Source organism: Natator depressus, chromosome 27, assembly GCF_965152275.1.
Source record: "Natator depressus isolate rNatDep1 chromosome 27, rNatDep2.hap1, whole genome shotgun sequence".
Classification (NCBI taxonomy): Eukaryota; Metazoa; Chordata; order Testudines; family Cheloniidae; genus Natator; species Natator depressus.
The window spans coordinates 9,876,015-9,894,934 of record NC_134260.1 but is presented as its reverse complement, the minus strand read 5'-3'; the positions used below and the strand labels follow the sequence as shown (position 1 = coordinate 9,894,934).

The following is an 18,920-nucleotide window of genomic DNA, read 5'->3' as shown; positions in this document are numbered from 1 at the left end:
GCTTGCAGTGACACAGCAACCGGCAAACAGTGCTGTAGCCTACCTAAGACTCTTGGGTTGTTCCCTTCAGTTCCCGCAGAACATGGGGGTTTTACAGCCTGATCCAAAGCCCATTAAAGTCAATGGGAGACTCACCATTGACTGCAGAGCCCTTTGCATCAAGCCTTCATTCGTTTCCACCCAGGTCATCTGGAACAGAAGATCCATTTCCAGCATGTCCTGGGCTCGGGATGCAGGATTCTAGGGCCATGTCTATTGGTACAGCGTCACAGCTGTACCAGTACAGCTGTGGTGCGCCTGGTGAAAACACTCTATGCCGGCAGGAGAGAGCTCTCCCATCGGCATAAAAAAACCACCTCCACGAGCGGCGGTAGCTATGTCGGCAGGAGAAGCTCTCCCACTGACATACCACCATGTACACAAACATTTATGTCGGTGAAATATTCACACCCCTATGCGACATAAGTTTTGCCGACGTAGGCGGAAGTGTAGACGTAGCCTAGGTGTTTTGTTTCCCCTTCCCAAGTGAGAACACCCTGGCGTCCCTGTCCAGAGTAACAGCAAGACGAGGCAAGCAAGGGAATATCTTTTATGGCACCAACTTCTGGTGATGAAAGAGACAAGCTGTCGGGCTACACAGAGCTCTTTTTCAGGCCTGGGAAGGTGTGTGTAGCTCGAAAGCTTGTCTCTTTCACCACCAGACGTTGGTGCCATACAAGATATTCCCTCACCCGCCTTGTCTCTCTAATATCCTGGGACCAATATGGATACAATACCGGCAAACAGGGATTAACAGCTGCCTTTATCCTCCTGTCAAGGCCAGGGTGGGGCTGGAGTAATAGTGTAGTTTCAGGCAGACACAAGTGTCCCTGAGTAATGGGTGTCAGTGACCTGCTCTTGTTCTGTTGACGCAGCTGAAGGAAGTTTGATGCATTTGGAAAGCAGAAGGAAACATCTTAAAATTAAGCCCGATGCCAATTAGAAGACGCTGTCTCTTCGCAGAGTCAGTTGGTTCCGCTTCCTGAGAGCCCCACCCCTTGCCAGCTATGAACTATCCTCCTCTGGGTCTAATTGAGCAGGGACACCACCCGGTTTGCTCCTTGTAAAAGGAATCACGCTAGTGAGCTGGGGCTGGGCTATGACCTTTCAGCTCTGCCTCTGGCCCTGACTGAAAATCATTGTAACAAATCCAAGGCTGCTTAGGAGTTCATTGTTGTCTCAAACTCTGGCCTCTCAGAACTTCAAAGTGATGCTGGGGATAGAACATGGGATTTTCCTGCTCCAAAACAAGCAGGCATTTAACCTTTGAACTAAAGGGGAATTTCCATGTGCAAAGTATTGCACATTGGTAAACATAATACCAATTATACATATAAAATGATGGGGTCTAAATTAGCAGTTACCACTCAAGAAAGAAATCTTGGAGTCATTGTGGATCGTTCTCTGAAAACATCCATTCAAGGTGCAGTGGCAGTCAAAGAAGCAAACAGAATGTTGGGAATCATTAAGAAAGGGATCGATAATAAGACAGAAAATATCATATTGCCTCTGTATAAACTCATGGTACGCCCACATCTTGAATATTGCTTGCAGATGTGGTCGCCTCCTCTCAAAAAAGATGTATTGGAATTGGAAAAGGTTCAGAAAAGGGCAACAAAAATGATTAGGGGTACGGAACATCTTCCATATGAGGAGAGAGTAATAAGACTCGGACTTTTCAGCTTGAAAAAGAGATGACTAAGGGGGGATATGATTGAGGTCTATAAAATCATGACTGGTGTGGAGAAAGTAAATAAGGAAGTGTTATTTACTCCTCATAGCACAAGAACTAGGGGTCACCAAATAAAATTAATAGGCAGCAGGTTTAAAACAAACAAAAGGAAGTATTTCTTCACACAATGCACAGTCAAACAGTGGAACTCTTTGCCAGAGGATGTTGTGAAGTCCAAGAGTATAACAGGGTTCAAAAAAGAACTAGATAAATTCATGGAGGATAGGTCCATCAATGGCCATTAGCCAGGATGGGCAGGGATGGTGTCCCTAGCCTCTGTTTGCCAGAAGCTGGGAATGAGCAACAGGGAATGGATCACTTGATAATTACCTGTTCATTCCCTCTGGGGCACCTGGCATTGGCCACTGTCGGAAGACAGGATACTAGGCTAGATGGACCTTTGGTCTGACCCAGTATGGCCGTTCTTATGTTCTATGACAGTAGAGGGCTTATGACACATACAGCTGAGCAGTTCTGATCCATCCAACAGAGGGCAGTGGTTCACATAGACAGTAGACAGTCTGTTACACCACTGACAGCTGAAGGCTGATTGGCAGGCTGTGTGAATGGAGTTGGTGGTCGTAGATTAGTTCCTAGGTCCAAGTGTCCATGTCACATTTGGCCCCCTGGTTGGCTGTCTTAGAAGAAAAGCCAGGAACAAATGGCCCATGGAGATAGAGGGCAGTTTCTCCAGAGCAGCATCTAGACATATCAGCTGGGGATAGTACAGGGAGGAGAAGGAGTCTGCACTGACAGTACCCAGGCTGTGTTTATCCCCAGGGCAAGTAGTCTTCAGAGCGGTCCACTCCTGCACCTTACACCAGCTCTTCATCCCATGTAAACGAAAACTGGCCTCTACGATCTCCTCTTGAGACACCAGAACTGTTGGCCTAGATATCAAAGGGCTGGTATCCGAGTCCCTGAGCCTCTCCAGTACAAAACATCTTAAAGATTATAGTGGTAGAATGTCAGAGAAGCCTGTGGACCCTGAGACCACGCCAGTCTCCTGGCTCTCCCGTTCGGTTGGGTTCTTATACTGCGCCATCACAATGGTGTCAGAGTCTGGCCAGGGTGACTCCCAAACATTTTTGTTTTCTGTTCCAGGCAACAGACAAGAGGAAAGCCCTGGAGGAGACCATGGCTTACAGTGCCCAGTCCTTGGCTAGCGTCGCGTACCAGATCAGCAACCTAGCCAGCAACGTCCTCCAAATGTTGGACCTGCATGCAACTGAACTCCACCAGGTGGAAGCCAACGTCTGCTGCATTGCGCAGGTGGGTGGGAAATGCCTAGAGACAATGGGGGTGGTTCAGCCTGGGTATGTCTACACTGCAGTCAGCGGTGGGACTACAGCACGCATAGACATCCCCGAGCTAGCTTTGATCTAGATGGTGAATAACAACAGCAAAGAAGCCGTAGCCACATGGGCTAACCGCTTGAGTGTATGCCCATGCTGCCGCAGCTTCACTTGTTATGTGAGTCAGCTAGATCACTGCAGGCTCTGTTGTGTCTACATGTGCAGCAATCGCACCTCTGATTGCAGCGTAGACATGGTCTCCGACTCCTCACCTGCCGTCTATGACTTCTGTGCTGCACACAGGTAGGCCACACTAAACGTGTGGATCTTTGATGCTGGGCTAGGGGTTGGTCCACGTAAGAGGTTTATATTAGCAGCTGATGAAAGTGCTCCTTTAGCTCCTGTGGTAGAGGCTCGTGTTTTCAGTGCTGAAGGTCTGGGGCTCAAATCCTGCTGTTGGCTCAAGTCGGGTTTGATACCCGCATGTGAGGGATTTCTACTGTACATGCCCCACTCCACACTTACAGCCTGCAGTCATTGTTATTGATGGAGCTACAGCCGTCCTCTGGGCCAAGCACAGTGAGGCTGTCATCCCTGATCAAGCCACTTAGGTGCTGTCATAGCACAAAGAATAATTGGTGATCCTTCAAAGTGCCCCAGATCCCTTTGGGGAGACAGTGGGGCCTGATTTTCACAGGGGCTGACCACTTGCAGCTCCCGCTGAGTTTGAATGGAGTCGTGGGTGCTCTGCACCTCCTGAGAATCCTGCACTGGTACTTAAGCGATGGCAGTTTTCGAGCCCATGTGCACACCCTGCAACGCAGGCAAACGGCACGAAGACCTCTTTGCCCCACAAGCGGGAAAGCCCTGCAGGAATGGGTCCCAGGAGCCCCTGTTCATTTTGACACACAGAATAGCGAGCTGCTAACTTCATGTGGGCTCTGTCCCTTACTGCCCAGGAAAGACGGCCCCATAGCTGACTGAAGGGTTTGACTCTCTGCCCAGCAAGACCGTGTGTATCTAACTGCTCCCCCACCCCCATCCTTATCCTTTTGGAGTCTACGGATGTGTGTGGAGTGTTCAGTGACAGCCAGCCCTTTTCCTGTGCGTGAAAGTTGCCTGGTAACTTTCCTGTTAGCTGGAGAAAAATAATTAGGGGTGGGGGCGGGGGAACCTGCTCAGGAAACTGCAGAGGAATGGATTAAATGCTGCGAAGAGCTGGGGCGTTTGCTTGTCTTTAGTGAGGCTCTCAAAGGACTTTCTGAACATGAAGGGCCAGATCATCAGCAGGTGTAAATTGGTGTAGCTCCATTGAGGTCAGTGGAACTGTGTCCATTTACCTCAGCTGAGCATCTGCCCCCACATGCCTGATCCTGCAGCATTAAAGTGTAGGAACTGCACCATGGAGTTCAGGAGCAAGCCCTCATTAAGTTTCACCGCTCCTCCCCGGGAGGCAGCAACCCTTCCCTGCCCCCTCCACCCCCAACTTTATAGATGGAGAAACTGAGGCACTGAGAGGGGTTGGGACTTAAGGACCATTGCAGAGCTGGGAAGAGGACCCAGGAGTCCTGGCTCCCAGGCCTGTGGTCTCCACACAAGAGCCTCTCGTTTAGGGGGAAGAGTGCTTTTGGAGCCCCACGAATTTCAGATGGAGAAACTCATGCCTCTTAGTGGAATAGCTATGGGGGTTTGAGGTTCCTCCAAGAGGAAAGGCCCTGGCGGGGAAGGTGACGGGTGGCGATTGTCTCTCTCTGCAGATGGTAGACGTGCACAAGGAGAAAGTGGCTCGTCGAGAGATTGGAATGCTGACAGTCTGCAAGAGGCCTCCCCACTACCAGAAAATCATCTATCCAACATATCAGGAACCCCTGGAAGCTTACTACAGGAAACCCCTCAACTTCAGCACCCTGGATGATGTTGGTCATGGGATAAAGGTCAGAATAAACCCCAGGTGAAGTCCATCCGGATGGATCCCAGGTCACAGGGAGCTTGAAGTGACCACACTCAGGCTCCGTAATGAGAGAGGCTCTAGTTCAGTTGGCAGTTATTGGGATTGATGGTGTTGCTTACATACCAGAGAAGACTAAATCCACTGGAGGACTCCCTGGGTCAGATTCTGTGGCCTGTGTTATGCAGGTCAGGCTGCTGGATGATCACAATAATCCCACCCGGCCGTAGAAAAGTATGGTCATCGGTTTGAAAGTATTAATTTTGTTTGAGGTCCTCCAATTTTTCTTTGGGTGGCCAGCTTGACACACCTGAAAAGGCCTGGTTTAGAAAGTGCTAAGCACCTGCTCTGGGAAAATCAGCCATCCTCAACATCTGGCAAGTCAGGTACTCTGAATCACGCATCGCCTCTGAAAGTCTTGGCCTATTAGTCTAAGGTAAAGAGCTCTCAGCTTCACTGAATTCTTCTTTATTCATTCTTCATAGATTCATCTAGTCTGACGTTCTGTATAGCACAGGCCAGAGAACTGCCCCAAAATCATTTCTGGAGGATTTTCTTGTAGAAAAACATCTAATCTTGATTTAAAAATTGCCAGGGATGGAGAATCCACCATGACCCTTGGTAAATTCATCCAGTGGTTTAATAACTCTCTCAGTTAAAAATGTATGCCTCATTTCCAGTCTTAATTTGTCTAGCTTCAGCTTCCAGCCTTTGGGTCATGTTAGACCTTCTTCTGCTAGTTGAAGTGTTATGGTGAAGAGTATGTAACTTTCCCCTTTGATCCAAGAGGCTCCACCATGTTTTACAGACATTAATTAACCCTTCAAACACTCCTGCAAGGTAGGGAATTATTATCCCACCACAACAGGTGGAGGACCTGAGGCATAGCAAGGTGAAGTGAGTTGCCTGGGGCCGCAAAGTGAGTCAGTGGCAGAAGTGGGATCAGAATCCAGAATTCTCCCGGAGCCCTGCTCTAGCCAGTAGCCCACACATCTCCTTGAATGCAGCCAACATTGCTGCTGATCCAGATGACGCAACAATCCCAATCCCAAAGCATCCAATCCCAATGTGCAGTAGGGTCTTGTATAAAACCTGGGATGGATCTTGTGATGTCTGCCTCTAAGTCAGCCGTTCCAAAGTTCCAATAAAAGGGATGGAAGGGATTTTAACCAGGCATTACAATCCAGAGTCACAAGAAAATTGCTGTAGAAAACACTAGAGTCCAAATCTTGCCCTCACGACTTGGGCAACCTTCGTGAGTTTGGTGGGGTTGCGTGGGTGTATGTGAGACACACCAGGAGTTCTGATGTCTCATGCAGAGACAGGCAGACAGACACAGCGTCTCTAAGCGTTTCCTTTGTGGACAGCTAGAGTCCCCTGGTGAACCACAGCCCAGCCCTCCTCTTCCTCTTTGAAAGGAGCAAGAGCAGAGCTTGATGAGAGATGGAAGCCTTGGCAGGAGCTGGAGCCAGAGTGGTGCTGGTGTGAGTCGCTATTTGCCCTAACCACTGGGCAACCCAACCTCTTCATCTCTCTGGGTGCTGCATTTCTGTCTCCCAGGCATGTATTGCTCAGACTCTGTTGGTAAAGATGATTTGCCAAAGAAAAAGAAAATGGATTTGTGCCGTTTCCCCGCCTTTTTATATGACGTAGTAAAATGATCTGCAAGGGTGTCTTTTTGCTGGTGCTTATTTTATTTTTTTTGCCTTCCCTGTTTTTGATGGAGAACTGCTTGGATGCCTCAGAGATGCGTGCATGTCGCTTTCTCGTCCCTGAATGGAGTCGGGGGGCGAGATGCTGAGCCCTTACCATGGAGCTTTGCTCCCCCAGGTTTTCAATTCAATAGCCATTATGCACTTTGTTGTTGTTGTTCTGAGACACCGACTAAAAATCCTTTCTTCTCTCGGTGACCCTGATGTTACTCCCTTGGTATCTGTAGTGTTATAATCCTCCCAGTTCTCCAGCTGCCCAGCGAGTTCTTCAGAGGAGAAGATGTCTGAATCCCTTCTGGTATCTCTTCTGAAAGCAGCAAAAGTGCCAAAACAAGCCCTATTTTTTTCTCCTTTGTGAGTCACCTTTAAGAAATCAAAAGAAAAAAAAATCCCCATGCAGGAGGGTTTCATCAGCTAGGTGCCCAGCGATCTGAGATGACCGTAACCACCCGAGATCGAAACTGCCACAGCTAGCTTAATGCAGACACGGGAAGTTGTCTGCTCGGGCTCTCTTTTCCCACGATCGCCTCCACTTTCTCAGCAGCGTGCTCGCCACAGCTCTAAGGGCTGCTTCCTCCACCCAGCTCTTGCATGCTTTCTGCTGCTCCCTGTGGCTAAGTGATCAGCCCCATTGGTCTGAAGTACCTTCTCAGTGCTATTTTGTGCATGGCAGATGTCAGACTTTTTCCCAGTGAGCTTCGCTTCCGTCAAGGGAGCTAATTAAAGGCCAGATCTTCCGATGTGCTCAGCTCCCCGTGCGATGCCAATGGCCATCTTGTCAAAGCATCAGCACCTACTGGCAGCACATGAATTCATGTGACAGTCTGTTCCTTAAGGCCTGATCCAAAAGCCATTGAAGTCAATGAAAAGACCCTCCCCCACCCATTGACTTTAGATCAGCTGCTTAATGGTTCTGATCCATTCCTTTCTTGCTAATTCTGGTAGCCTGTGGGTTAATGTTCTCTTGGCTCCTGGCCCCTAGTAAAGTGCTGCATTTACCGGAGTAGGAGCATTTTTCTTAGCGTTTGGGCTTGTCCAGTTTGTATTATTTTTCCCTTTAAATATTTTAAAGGGCAGGTGAATGTGGCACTGGTGACAGATGCTGGCTGCATGGCTTTACAGCGTGGCTAGCCACAGAAAGATGTGTAGCCATGTACCCAATCTTGTCAATATGGTGGCCCAACCTTCTTCCACCTTGTCCTCAGCTCATGCCTCTCGATCCTGTTAGTTTGGCTCTCTACTGAGAGAGCCACTTTCTGCTGATCGCATGGATGCTTGTCTACCGGGAGCTGGGCTGAAACAGAGCAGACTGGGCCCTGAACAGCTCTTGGATGCTAAGAGCTTTTGGTTGCTCACTAGAACATGGGCTTAATTCCAACTCGGAGGCCACTGGTTCTGTATCCCAACTGCTTGAGCCATCCAGTCCCAGCTTTGGGACAAGCTGTTTGGCCTGCTTGTTTTATTCTAGACCTCAGGCCAAGTGACAGGAAAATTTTTCCACTCTTACATCTTCTCACCAGTGGTGCATTGGCTTGCTGGCCTTGTCTCTTTCACCGTGTGTCTCCTAGCAGCTGCAGCTGTGTAACCTCCTCAGTGGATTGACAGCATGTCCTGTTTCGTTTTGATCTAGCACACGGTGCTGGCAGGGTACAAAATAAACATGCAGTGATGCATAGTGAGGAGAGTGGCAATTCTGAAATGTGTATTAATATGTTAGGATGTTTTGCCTGTTGGTAACAGGGGAAAAAAGACTTCATGCTATTACTGGTGCTGCCAGGGCTGCTGCTCGGAAGCAACAAGATTGCAGGTTGTGACAGTTAAAGGGGGAGAGCATTTGCACTTGAAAGACGCTGTAGTTGTCCGTCTAACTTACTTTACACCTGTGTAGCCATGGCAGGAGACTCTGGATTCCCGGGGCGGTGTAGTGTAGCGGGAGCCCTGTGAGACAGGACTCCTATGTCAAACTCTGGGAGGGAGTAGGGTCTATTGGTTAGGTCAGGGAGCGGGAAGTCTGGGGTCCTGGGCAAGGGAGTATAGTCTGCTAGCTAGAGCAGGACCTCAGGAGTCTTGGATTCCATTCCCAGCTCTGGCTGAGAGCATAGCACGCTGGCTGTGAGAGACAGCTGGAAATCATGACTCCTGGAACCCATTTCCAGTGCCACCCCTTCTGACCCAAGCAGCTAGCCACAAATTGGGGTCTTGTAGGCTGTTCCAGCTGGAGTCAGGGGCCCTTTGATGCAATCTTGTGTAGTTACAAAATCCTGATTCCATGAACACTGCAGGAACCAAACAACCGGAGATAGTTTCTTTGATTACAGCCCCAAGCCTCTTTTAGCCAGCTCCCCACTGTACTTGTCCAGGCTGTGTGCGTCGCTCTGTCTGTTTCTGTGTGCTTTCTTGCCTTGTCTCATCTCTCTCTCTCTCTCACATACATACCCCCTTACCCCAAAAGATCACCAGCAAAGCCCTCTGCTCACATAGTTCTATTTCCAGGGCAGACTTGCATGTGCCTATGTTTGGAGTGGGGGCTGCTATAAAGGAGCTTAACCGTTTCTTAATACTATCTTAAATGAAGGGCGGTGGTTACACCCACTAGCTCCATAAAGGTTTAACCCAGCCTAAGCACTGGCTTTGCCATGGCTTATTTTGTGACCTCGGCCAAGCACTTTACTCTTGCCCCTCAGAAGGTGGCATGGGATGGTTGGAGAATTCATGAAAGTTTGTAAAATGCTTTGTAGTCCTTTTTTCAGAGGCCTGGTATGAGGCCTAAGGCCTGAGCTAAAGTAACGGGCAAGACTTTGCTGATATAAAACAAAGTTAAGCTGTGAGCAAGAAGCAGGCCCTGCTCACAGAATCTGGCATGAAGAGGGCTGATGCTGCAAAAACACACATACCTAAAAGGTAGTGGGCACAAGTGGTGTAAACACGTGCCAGGATGGTACCAGAACACTCCAGCACAAACACATTCCCCCTCAGATAACAGGAACATGCTGACCCATCCTAAAGACAGGGTTAAAAGGATAATATGATGGATAGAGTGGTTTTGCTTGAACCAACATGTACAAGGTAATAGGCGGCACCTGGACATGTAGAGGGGTCGTACCTCAATACGTCAGGAATGAGGTGTAACTTGTTTGTACCTGTGTATAAAAATGGACCTCTGAGGGGTTGTCTTTGTCTGGCCTGGGGGGCAGTGGTAAATCCCGCCACTGACTGAGCCAGTCCATTGTCAGGGAGCACATATGTACTAGCAGAACTGTAGACAGCTGATCCGGGGAGCTAGAGACTGTGTTTCGTTTGGCAATAAACCTGGACGGGTGCCTTTGTACCTTATCGGCATCTGTGGTCATTGGGGTTTCTCTTGGGGTCTGCTGTTCCAGCTATCTGCGCAGAGCCAGGCCAGCACATAGAGGGAACACACCCACTCAGCCGACTGTTATCAACATTGGGCAGAGCAGAGCACCACACTGGTGACGTCTGATGACATTTCTCTGATGAAAGATATAGGAAATACAAAGCATTATTATTATTAGTGTAACCCTGCTGCCAGGTGGAGCTGGCAGCAACCATGGCCAGGTTCAATATCTAGGGGTTCCTTTTCAACAATACAACACAGAACTGGCTTGAGCCCCCACCCAGTGACCTGGGAAAATTATACACCACTCTGGGCACCTCTTGGAGGCAATACTTCCCGACTCGCAAGCACAGAGTCTGAGGGTAGAAAAGAAACGTTTAATGAAAGGAGGGAAGTCATCCGACATTAATCAGGGAGAATGCCACAAACAGGATTCATAATCATAAAACTATGAGCAGGACACCCACCCCAGAGTGTGTGGGGCAGAGCCTTCCGCCTCATGTTCTTGAGTTCTACAACCAACAGTTCCTTTTCTGTGCCCCTCACTGCTCCCTCACCATACCCCACTCACAGTGGTTGTCCTGGTCAGAGAGGGCCCAGGGTTTAGAGATGCATATGTGTGAGTTCACCTCCCACCTGGGGAAGAAGGCACCTTGCTTGCACTTGCTCTGGCTGGCCACCCTGCCAGATGCAGCTCCTTGCCGCCTGGCTGCCCCGCCAGCTGTGGTTCCTCACCAGCCGCATGTTGCCTCGCCAGCTGCTCATTCTGCTCACTGCCTCACTAGCCCACTCATTCGCCGGTTGACTGTCAGCCACCTTCTGCTGCCACCTGCCTCTTCTGCTGTGACTACTGCAGGTCAGTCTCTTAGTAATTTTCAGCTCTTTGCAGGCTGGGCAGAAACATTACCCCATGTCAGGTGATTTCAGCTCTCATTTGAACACTTTAACATAACAAAGAGGTTCCTAATGAAGCCTGTTTAGCTCTGTCATTGAACAGTGGAGAGGAACAGGTTAAACCAGACGGAGGACCCTTAGAGAGAGGCCACACCTCCTGGCTGAGACACCTGTCCCCACCTCTCTTACTTTCACAGGGCACTGGCATTCGAGCCCCTGGCTTAACAAGGTGCTTTCAGCTGAGGGTGGACCCCCTCATTTTGGACAGGTTAAGCATAGTTCTGCTCCCCTTTATTCATACAGTAATGACAACAACATTGGTAACAGCATTTCACTACCCCTGCATTCAGTACTAAAGTGATTTGTATCCCAACACCAGCCAGAGTTGATTACTTTGAGCAACACCGCTTTATCCGCTGGATATCTAAGCAGAGTGGGTGTGTTCATGTAAATACAGTTTGCTTCTGAATTCTTTCCCCCTCCCAGCTAGCTGTCAGGGGAGAATTCATTCAGATCCAGCTTACATCAGCAAGGCCTTGTTGTCTGTGTAATCTAGAAGTGGAGACTGTTGCAAGCGCCCTGGCACAAATTAATTCGTTTCTCTCTCAGGGCCCTGGCAGCACTGGAGGGTTTTTTGCACTGCCACAGTTATACCACTGCAACTGGTAAATTACCTGGGCTAGTTGCACTGGAAAAATCTCCATGTTTTGCGCCCGTGCAGTGTGTCTGCGTTATGGGTTTGCACCGGTATCCAGTGCAAATATCCCTAGTTTCAACAAGGCTTAAGAATCAGAATGATCTTGGCCACACACAGCTGTACCTCTCTGTGGGAAACCCCCCCGGATTGGTGAGTCTTTGTAAACAAGCTTCTCAGGGTTTGTTCTCTCTTGGCAGCCACTGATTCTTTCTCTCTTCTTCCCTGGCTGTAGGACCAGAGCACACAGTTGTCACGAACGGGAACCTTGACTCGGAAAGGATCCAAGACATCATCTGGACAGTCTACGGGCACCCTGGGGTGAGATGGCACCACTCTCTTGCACTTGATGCCTGGCAGTCCCACTGCCCTACTTTCCGCCCACCATCCTGTCCTAAAAGAGACACAAGCCTGATAAAGAGGTGGCAAGGTTCCCCCCTCCCCACTGGAAAATAAACCTTTCAGATTAGCTCCCGAAAGTCCGACATCTGCCTGAGACTGTCCCTTATGCAAATAATGGTCATGCTTTTCACAGTAAGATTCCATTTATAAATGGTCTAGAAAGGGTTAATTAAGAAATTGATAGGTGCTTTACTAAATGGTTGATCATTTGTTGTAGGGTCCATTAGGTCAGGAGGTTGCTTTTAGCCATGGCTTATCACCCTCTGTAACACCTACTGGTCTGCATATGCCCATCTATAACAGATTCTACTCATGTCAGTAACATGCTTATGGCATCCACAAATAATTTATTAACCCTTTGTAAGCATTTGTAGGCCATTTATAAATGTGCCCTGACTAGATCATGACCAAAATAATACTAGTCCAGACATAGCCACAAACCTTGCAGCAGAGCTGGTCAAAAATGAAAGTAGTATTGTTTATATTCGTGTTCCAGGGAAAATGCTGAGATTTCAAAATTTAGTTTCATTCTGCATTGGGATGATAAAGTAGAAACCTTGGACTCTTTTGCAAGATGATATTCCAGAGTATGTCGTTTAGGGAAAAATTCCATTTAGACCTTATCAGAATGTTTTGTGTAGGAGATTACAGAGTCACTGTAACATACATTATCAGATACAAGATGAAACGTTTCAACTGCATCAAAACAAAAAGGTTTCAATAATTTTCTCTTGGAAATGCAGACAACAGCAGAAGGTCCCCAGAGCAACATTCTGATTTTTGCCAAATCAGTATTTCCAAACATTGGAAAATCTTCCTCCAGCTGTGCCCTGTAGTGTCATTAGTGCAGCTGTAGCATTTGGGGGAAGAACTGTTTATAAAGAACACGCTGGGCTACATTCACGAAAGGTCTTAGGCACCTACCTGCCACTTCAGGCACCTAAATCCCAGAATCAGGGATTCACAAACCCCTGCCCAACTGCCCCCGTACTCTGTAAGTGACCAGCATTGCTCGGCACCTGCATTTCTGCAGGGAAAGTTCCCACGGCACCGAGGATTCTTCATGAATGTAGCCCACTGCCTTTAAGCCACCCAGCGTATTGAGTGGGCCTGGAGACTGACCTCCCTTCTCGGGCCCTCCAGAGCCCTATCAATGCCATGAAGTTGGTGCTTGTTGCAGAAAACGGTCATCAGCCAGTTTCCTGGTGTCCGCAGGGCGTGCGTGTCAGGGTGAGGCACACAGGTGGAGTCCAGGGGAGGGGAAAGGTGGTTTTGCCCCTGCCTTTGTGGGACCTGGGCTAAGGCGAACAAAGGGCCTCAATTTGTCAGGCTGAAAGCGCACGGAGTAGTTTTAATCTAAGGTGAAGATTTTCATCTCTGGGAAGCTGGTTTGTTTTTTTCATTGGCTGTCTGGTTGTGCGGAGCCCTGCTCTATGCAAAAGGCCATTTGCTGTTACTGTTTCTGTTATGGGCAGCATGGGACCCCTTTGTGCTTGGGGCTGTACAAGCACATAGCGAGACACAGTCCTTGCCCCAGTAGACTAGACAGGCAAAAAGTGCGAGGGGAAAACAGAGGGGGGAAGTGACTTGCCCAAGGTCACCCAGCAGGTCAGTGCTCGAGCTGGGAATAGGACCTAGGTCTCCTGGGTCCCAGTCTAGTAACCTGCCCACTGCCTCACACTGATTCTCTTTATACCATCATGACAATCTAACACTGAATCACCACAGCTCTGGCATTGATACTTTCAGGCCAAATTCAGAATAAAAACGCCTCGCATTCAGCGGAGAAAGGGCAATGAGTTTCTTCCCCAAGATGCACTGGGGATCTGATGGTGTATTCTGTGTCTGTTCTGACTGCAGGAAAAACCCTCGTATCCCAGAGCCCATTCAACTGCCTGTGGTTCCGGAAGGCAAACTGTCAGCAGCGTCCTCCACATCATCTTTAACATCCCTCAGGTAGCTTGCGTGAGGGCTCCGGCTGGGGGTGTGGGGCTCTAGGGTGGCGCCAGAAATGAGGAGTTCAGGGTGCAGGAGGGGGCTCCAGGCTGGGGCAGGGGGTTGCGGTGAGAGGGAGGGGGGAAGGGCTCTGGCTGGGGGTGTGGGCTGTGGGGTGGGGCTGGGGATGCAGGGGTTTGGGGTGCAGGAGGGTGCTCTGGGCTGGGACCGAGGGGTTCAGAGGGTGGGAGGGGGATCAGCCCCTGGGGCGCAGGAGGAGGTCAGGGGTCCAGGCTCCAGGCAGCACTTACCTCAAACAGCTCCCGGAAGCAGCTGCACATCCCCCTTCCAGCTCATACGTGGAGGTGCGGCGCCAGCCAGGCGGCTCTGCACACTGCCCCATTGGCAGGTGCCGCCTCCGCAGCTCCCATTGGCCGTGGTTGCCGGCCAATGGGAGCTGCGGGGGTGGCGTTTGGGACGGCGGCAGCATGCGGAGCCCCCAGCTGCCCCTACGTGTAGGAGCCAGAGCGGGGACATGCTGCTGCTTCTGGGAGCCGCACGGAGACACGGCAAACGTGGAGCGGGGTAAGCTCCCGCTCCCCAGCTGGAGCTTGCGGGCCAGATTAAAACATCTGATGGGCTGGATGCGGCCCGTGGGCCATAGTTTGCCAACTGCTGGCATTCACTCCTTGAGTATGGTTACATACGATTCTGTCACTCTCTCATTTATACCCACAACAGTTCCAGTGGAGCAGCTGGCAACATCAATGCCAAGGTGCCTATTGCACAACCTATGCCGCCCTCACTGCCTCCTCCATTGGACATAGACACAATGCCTCCTCCTCCCCCTCTGCCTCCTGTAGACATGCCCGAACCTTCACCCATCGGTTTTGAGATGCCGCTCCCAGATGTCCCGCCACCATTCTCCATGCCAGGTGGGGCTTGTATTTGACACAGCTTATCCTCAGGCCGAATGCTCCCTATCAGCTAGCAACTAGCGTGGTATCCCTATGCTGAGCTGTGCTGGGAACTTTGCACCATCAGTGCCCAAGCGTAGCACTGGGTTGTTACAGGCAGAACTGGTTGAAAGAAGATAGAAAACAATTTTTTGGGGAAAAAGATGAATGTGGAAGTTGCTTCCATTTTGCTTCAAAGCTGGTTTTTCGGTTAAATTTTTTTCCACAAAAGTGTCTAAAAAATTGTGAATTGTCAGAACATAACGGTTTCCCCATGCCCACCTCTTTTGGCCACTGCATGCAATGAAATGAATGAGCTCTAGGTTTTATCATCATTGTGACTTTGTAACCTTTTCCAAAGTTGGGGCCGTTTTTGAAAGTGACAGCATGGCACAAGGGGCAAATGAACCCCCAAAACTGCGCTCCGTAACTTTTCGAAATAGCCCCAGCTTTTCCACATAAAAGTGGCAGAGTTTGAGTTTCATTTTTATTTTTCCTTTGGCCATGCAATAACCTTCCCCCAGCTGAGGAAGTTCTGTAAAAGTTGAGTGGCAAAATAAAGAAGAAAAAAAAGAAGTGGGAGAAAATAGAATAAAATCAACCTAGATATCACTTATTTGATTGTATTCAGTAACAAAAAGGGTGGAAAGACTGAAAATTCTTTTTTTGTTTTGTTTTATTTTATTTGAACACCCCCCCACCCCCAAAAAAAACAAACTCAAAGTTTTTTGGTTTGGAAAAAAAACACCATTACTTGTTGAACAAAAATTTTGTCCAAATCTCTGGGCTCAGCTGTTGCCCCTAGGACCTCAGCAAATCTCCACTTACAGGGTGAAATTGCTGTATCAGGTGCATGCACCACTTAACAGAGGAGGCTTAAGTGGGACCTATGCAGCACCTAGCCCATGTGTTGGCTCTCTGTATAGGGGTCAATTGCACCCCCAGTGAAGTTATTCTAGGGTGGAAAAACAGATATTCACTGGAGGAGGCTTCCCTAACTGATCTGTTTGCTCCAGTCGCACAGTGGTCAGCCCCAAGTGTTGTGCTTTTTTCTAAATCATGAATCAGGCTCCCACAAATTGATAAGCTTAAAAAGAATCCCAGTTGGGTTCATTCTGATTTCTGGCGTTGGAGGCTGAAGCGGCCCTGCTGTCAAGCTGTTCTCCACCGCCACGAATCACCATTTTTTAAAAATGAAAGCTGTGTCCCGGTTAAGATGATGCCAGGTGGCGGGGCTTCCAGACAGCCACCGAGTACCAGGACACTTGGGATAAAAACAACCACGGCTGGCAACGCTTGACCTCTGTTTTGCGATTAGGACTTCATCCCCCTCGTGATTCTCTGGGGATTTTTCTGCAGATGCCGACTTCCTGGAGCTCCCCCCTCCGCCCCTGCCAAGCTTGACAGAGTTTGAAGATTTTGCCCCTCCTCCTCCTCCTCCTCCTCCTCCCACCCTGGGTACAGAGGAACCTGCGTGGGCGCCAGACAGCTACTTGGAGAAAGGTATCTTGTCCCCCCGTCACTCTCCCCGCTTCATTTGGTTGCAGCAGTGGGGTGGGCCAAGCTATCTGAATGGGAGGGGGGCTACAGCTCGCCAGCCGACCACCTGGTCTCATTTATTGATTAGATTCCTTGGGCGCTGATAGCCTAGTGGCATGTTACATTGTAGCCTGCGACCTAGCTCATCGCTTGTAAAGGGATCAAAGGGCTAATACCCCTCCGCCCTCCCCCGTGCTCTGAGCATAAGCAGATGAAGAGCCGTGGTCAATTAGGGAGCCATCACCTGATGGATAGAGTGGGCAGCATGGTCTTGTAGGTAGGGCTGGGACTTAGGTGACCTTCCCAGTTCTGCCACTATCCTGCTGTGTGTGGACTTGGGGAAAACCCCCTCCCCCACAGCCTCCGCTACTTCAGTTTCCCAATCTGTGAGGGGGTTCTGCGCATGAAAAATGCTGCATCGGGGCTAATGATCTGTAGTTCTGGAGCCTGTCTTTGCCACTGCAAGGTGGAGCATCTCTCTCCTTTCACAGCTTCCCCCCAAATCAGCATCGGGTCAGGAAACCCCATTGCGGAGGAAGTCCTGATTTAAACCGACCTGCTCCCACCCTCTCCCCCCAGCCCCTTTTGGCTGACTTGCAGCCCGGGCAGTGCTTTCTGACTGGGTGCAGGCTTAGAGCTCCCACCCATGTATTTTCACAATGATCCTGGCTCTGTTTCCTTCCTTCCCATTCTGAGCTCCTCCTTCTCCTTTCAGTGGTGACCCTCTACCCCTACACTCAGCAAAAGGAGAACGAGCTCTCGTTCCCAGAAGGGGCCGTCATTTACATGACCCGGAAGTACTCGGATGGTTGGTGCGAGGGCGTGACCAGCGAGGCAGAGGGGTTCTTCCCAGGCAACTACGTGGAACCTTTCTGCTCCTGACCCTGCATGGATGTAGGAGATGACACCACTAAGGACCAGCAGAGGTTTTCCTCCTTCACCCTTCAGGGTTAATGGAGCCCATTCTCTCTGCCAAACCAGGGAAGCCACCTCCACTGCCCCTGGCTACAGAATTTATCACTATCCATTTACAATCCAGATTGATCAGATTATAGATCCCCCATTCCCCGTCCTGTGCTGGGGCACAGACAGACCCACATCCCTGGCAGACGGCAACAGGGAAAGGTAGCGCTCTGAATCCAAGACTTATCAGGAGCAGCTTTGGAGGCCCAAGAAAGTGCCCTGCTTTGGCACTGCTACTTTCAGGTCAAATCTTAGTCCCCCAGAGCTCAATGCGAGTTTTTCCATTGCTTACCACTGGGGACCAGGCTTGAAGCCTTTAACCTGGAATCCCTTTGCTTGAGGCTTTGATTATTCTCAGCTCTTTTATTTCCACCCCCTGCACGTGCACCATGATCAGAGGATCCTCTTCCGGGTTCCCCAGGGAGCCTGCAGCCAGTCCCTCCCACTCACCAGAACGAATGCGGCTGAACAGCAGAATGCTGTTGACTAGCTGGGAAGGGAGTCCGAGGTAGGCGTGTGGAGTGCTCAGAGATTCCCAATGCTCGGGGCTGCTCCAAGGCTTCCCCACTCATGACTCCTGCAGTAACTTAGAAGGTGCTGAGCAGGCTCTCATGGGTCTGGCGAAGAGCCTTTTCCCCAGCAACTGGGACAGTGCTGCCCAAACACGGAAGTAGCAATGGGCAAGAGACCGAATCTCAGCTCCGACAGAGTCACCTGGTGACCTTGGGCAAGTCTAGTTTCTCAATTTGGAAAGCAGGCACAAGTGCTTCCCTGCCTTGTAGGGCTGGGCTAGAGATTAACGTGGGTGTGTGGAGTGCCATTGGCACAAAGCGTGATGGCAGAGCGACCGGCAGCAGCCTAGACAGGCAGAGACATGAGAAATGGAAAAATAACTGGGGAAGGTGATTGGAAGATAAGAGGATGTTTTGCAATGAGCTTTGGCAACGAGACTAAGTTGTATAAACCAGAGCCAGTGGATCCAGGCTCAAGTGCACAGGAATAGCCCCCTTGTTTCCGGCTGTGTAAGGATACAGAGCCAGGTAGTACCCTATCAGGTTGCTGCTTGGGGTATTATGAGCCTTGTCCCCAAAATGCAAATGTCAGCAGAGCTGCAGCTTCTGCTTTGCCTCCCTTGATTCTTTACTGAAAAATGGCAGCTGATTGCCTTGAGGTTTGGAGTGAAAGAAAGGCAGCTCTGCCTTTAAGCCCCACCCAGGGCCTTGCCTCATGGAATTTTGGTGGGCAACCCATGCTCTGAATGTGCTGTGGGGACCTGCCTTGCTGATGTCTCACAGCGCATTGGAAGTAGAAAGGGAGGCTTATTGAACCTGGTCCCCTCTAATGCCAGGTGCTGTTGAGAGCATTAGTGTGCAGGTCCTCTGATGCGTGCTGTTGCTCCTGCCTCCCAGCTCCCTCACTGCTTAGATAAAGGTGCCCACTTTTAATAAAGAGTTCT

At 49.8% G+C, this 18,920-nt stretch overlaps 1 protein-coding gene across 1 annotated transcript in view; it reads left to right on the top strand.

Moving 5' to 3' along the window:
- Positions 1 to 18,920, top strand: part of ABI3 (ABI family member 3) — a 21,065-nt gene extending 2,145 nt beyond the window's left edge. Inside the window, exons 2-8 of the mRNA XM_074940787.1 lie at positions 2,876 to 3,043; positions 4,824 to 5,000; positions 11,905 to 11,990; positions 13,932 to 14,027; positions 14,748 to 14,941; positions 16,322 to 16,465; positions 17,217 to 18,920. Of these exons, the coding sequence (XP_074796888.1) occupies positions 2,876 to 3,043; positions 4,824 to 5,000; positions 11,905 to 11,990; positions 13,932 to 14,027; positions 14,748 to 14,941; positions 16,322 to 16,465; positions 17,217 to 17,383 (1,032 nt within the window). The 3' untranslated portion in view covers positions 17,384 to 18,920. The remainder of the gene's footprint in view (positions 1 to 2,875; positions 3,044 to 4,823; positions 5,001 to 11,904; positions 11,991 to 13,931; positions 14,028 to 14,747; positions 14,942 to 16,321; positions 16,466 to 17,216) is intronic.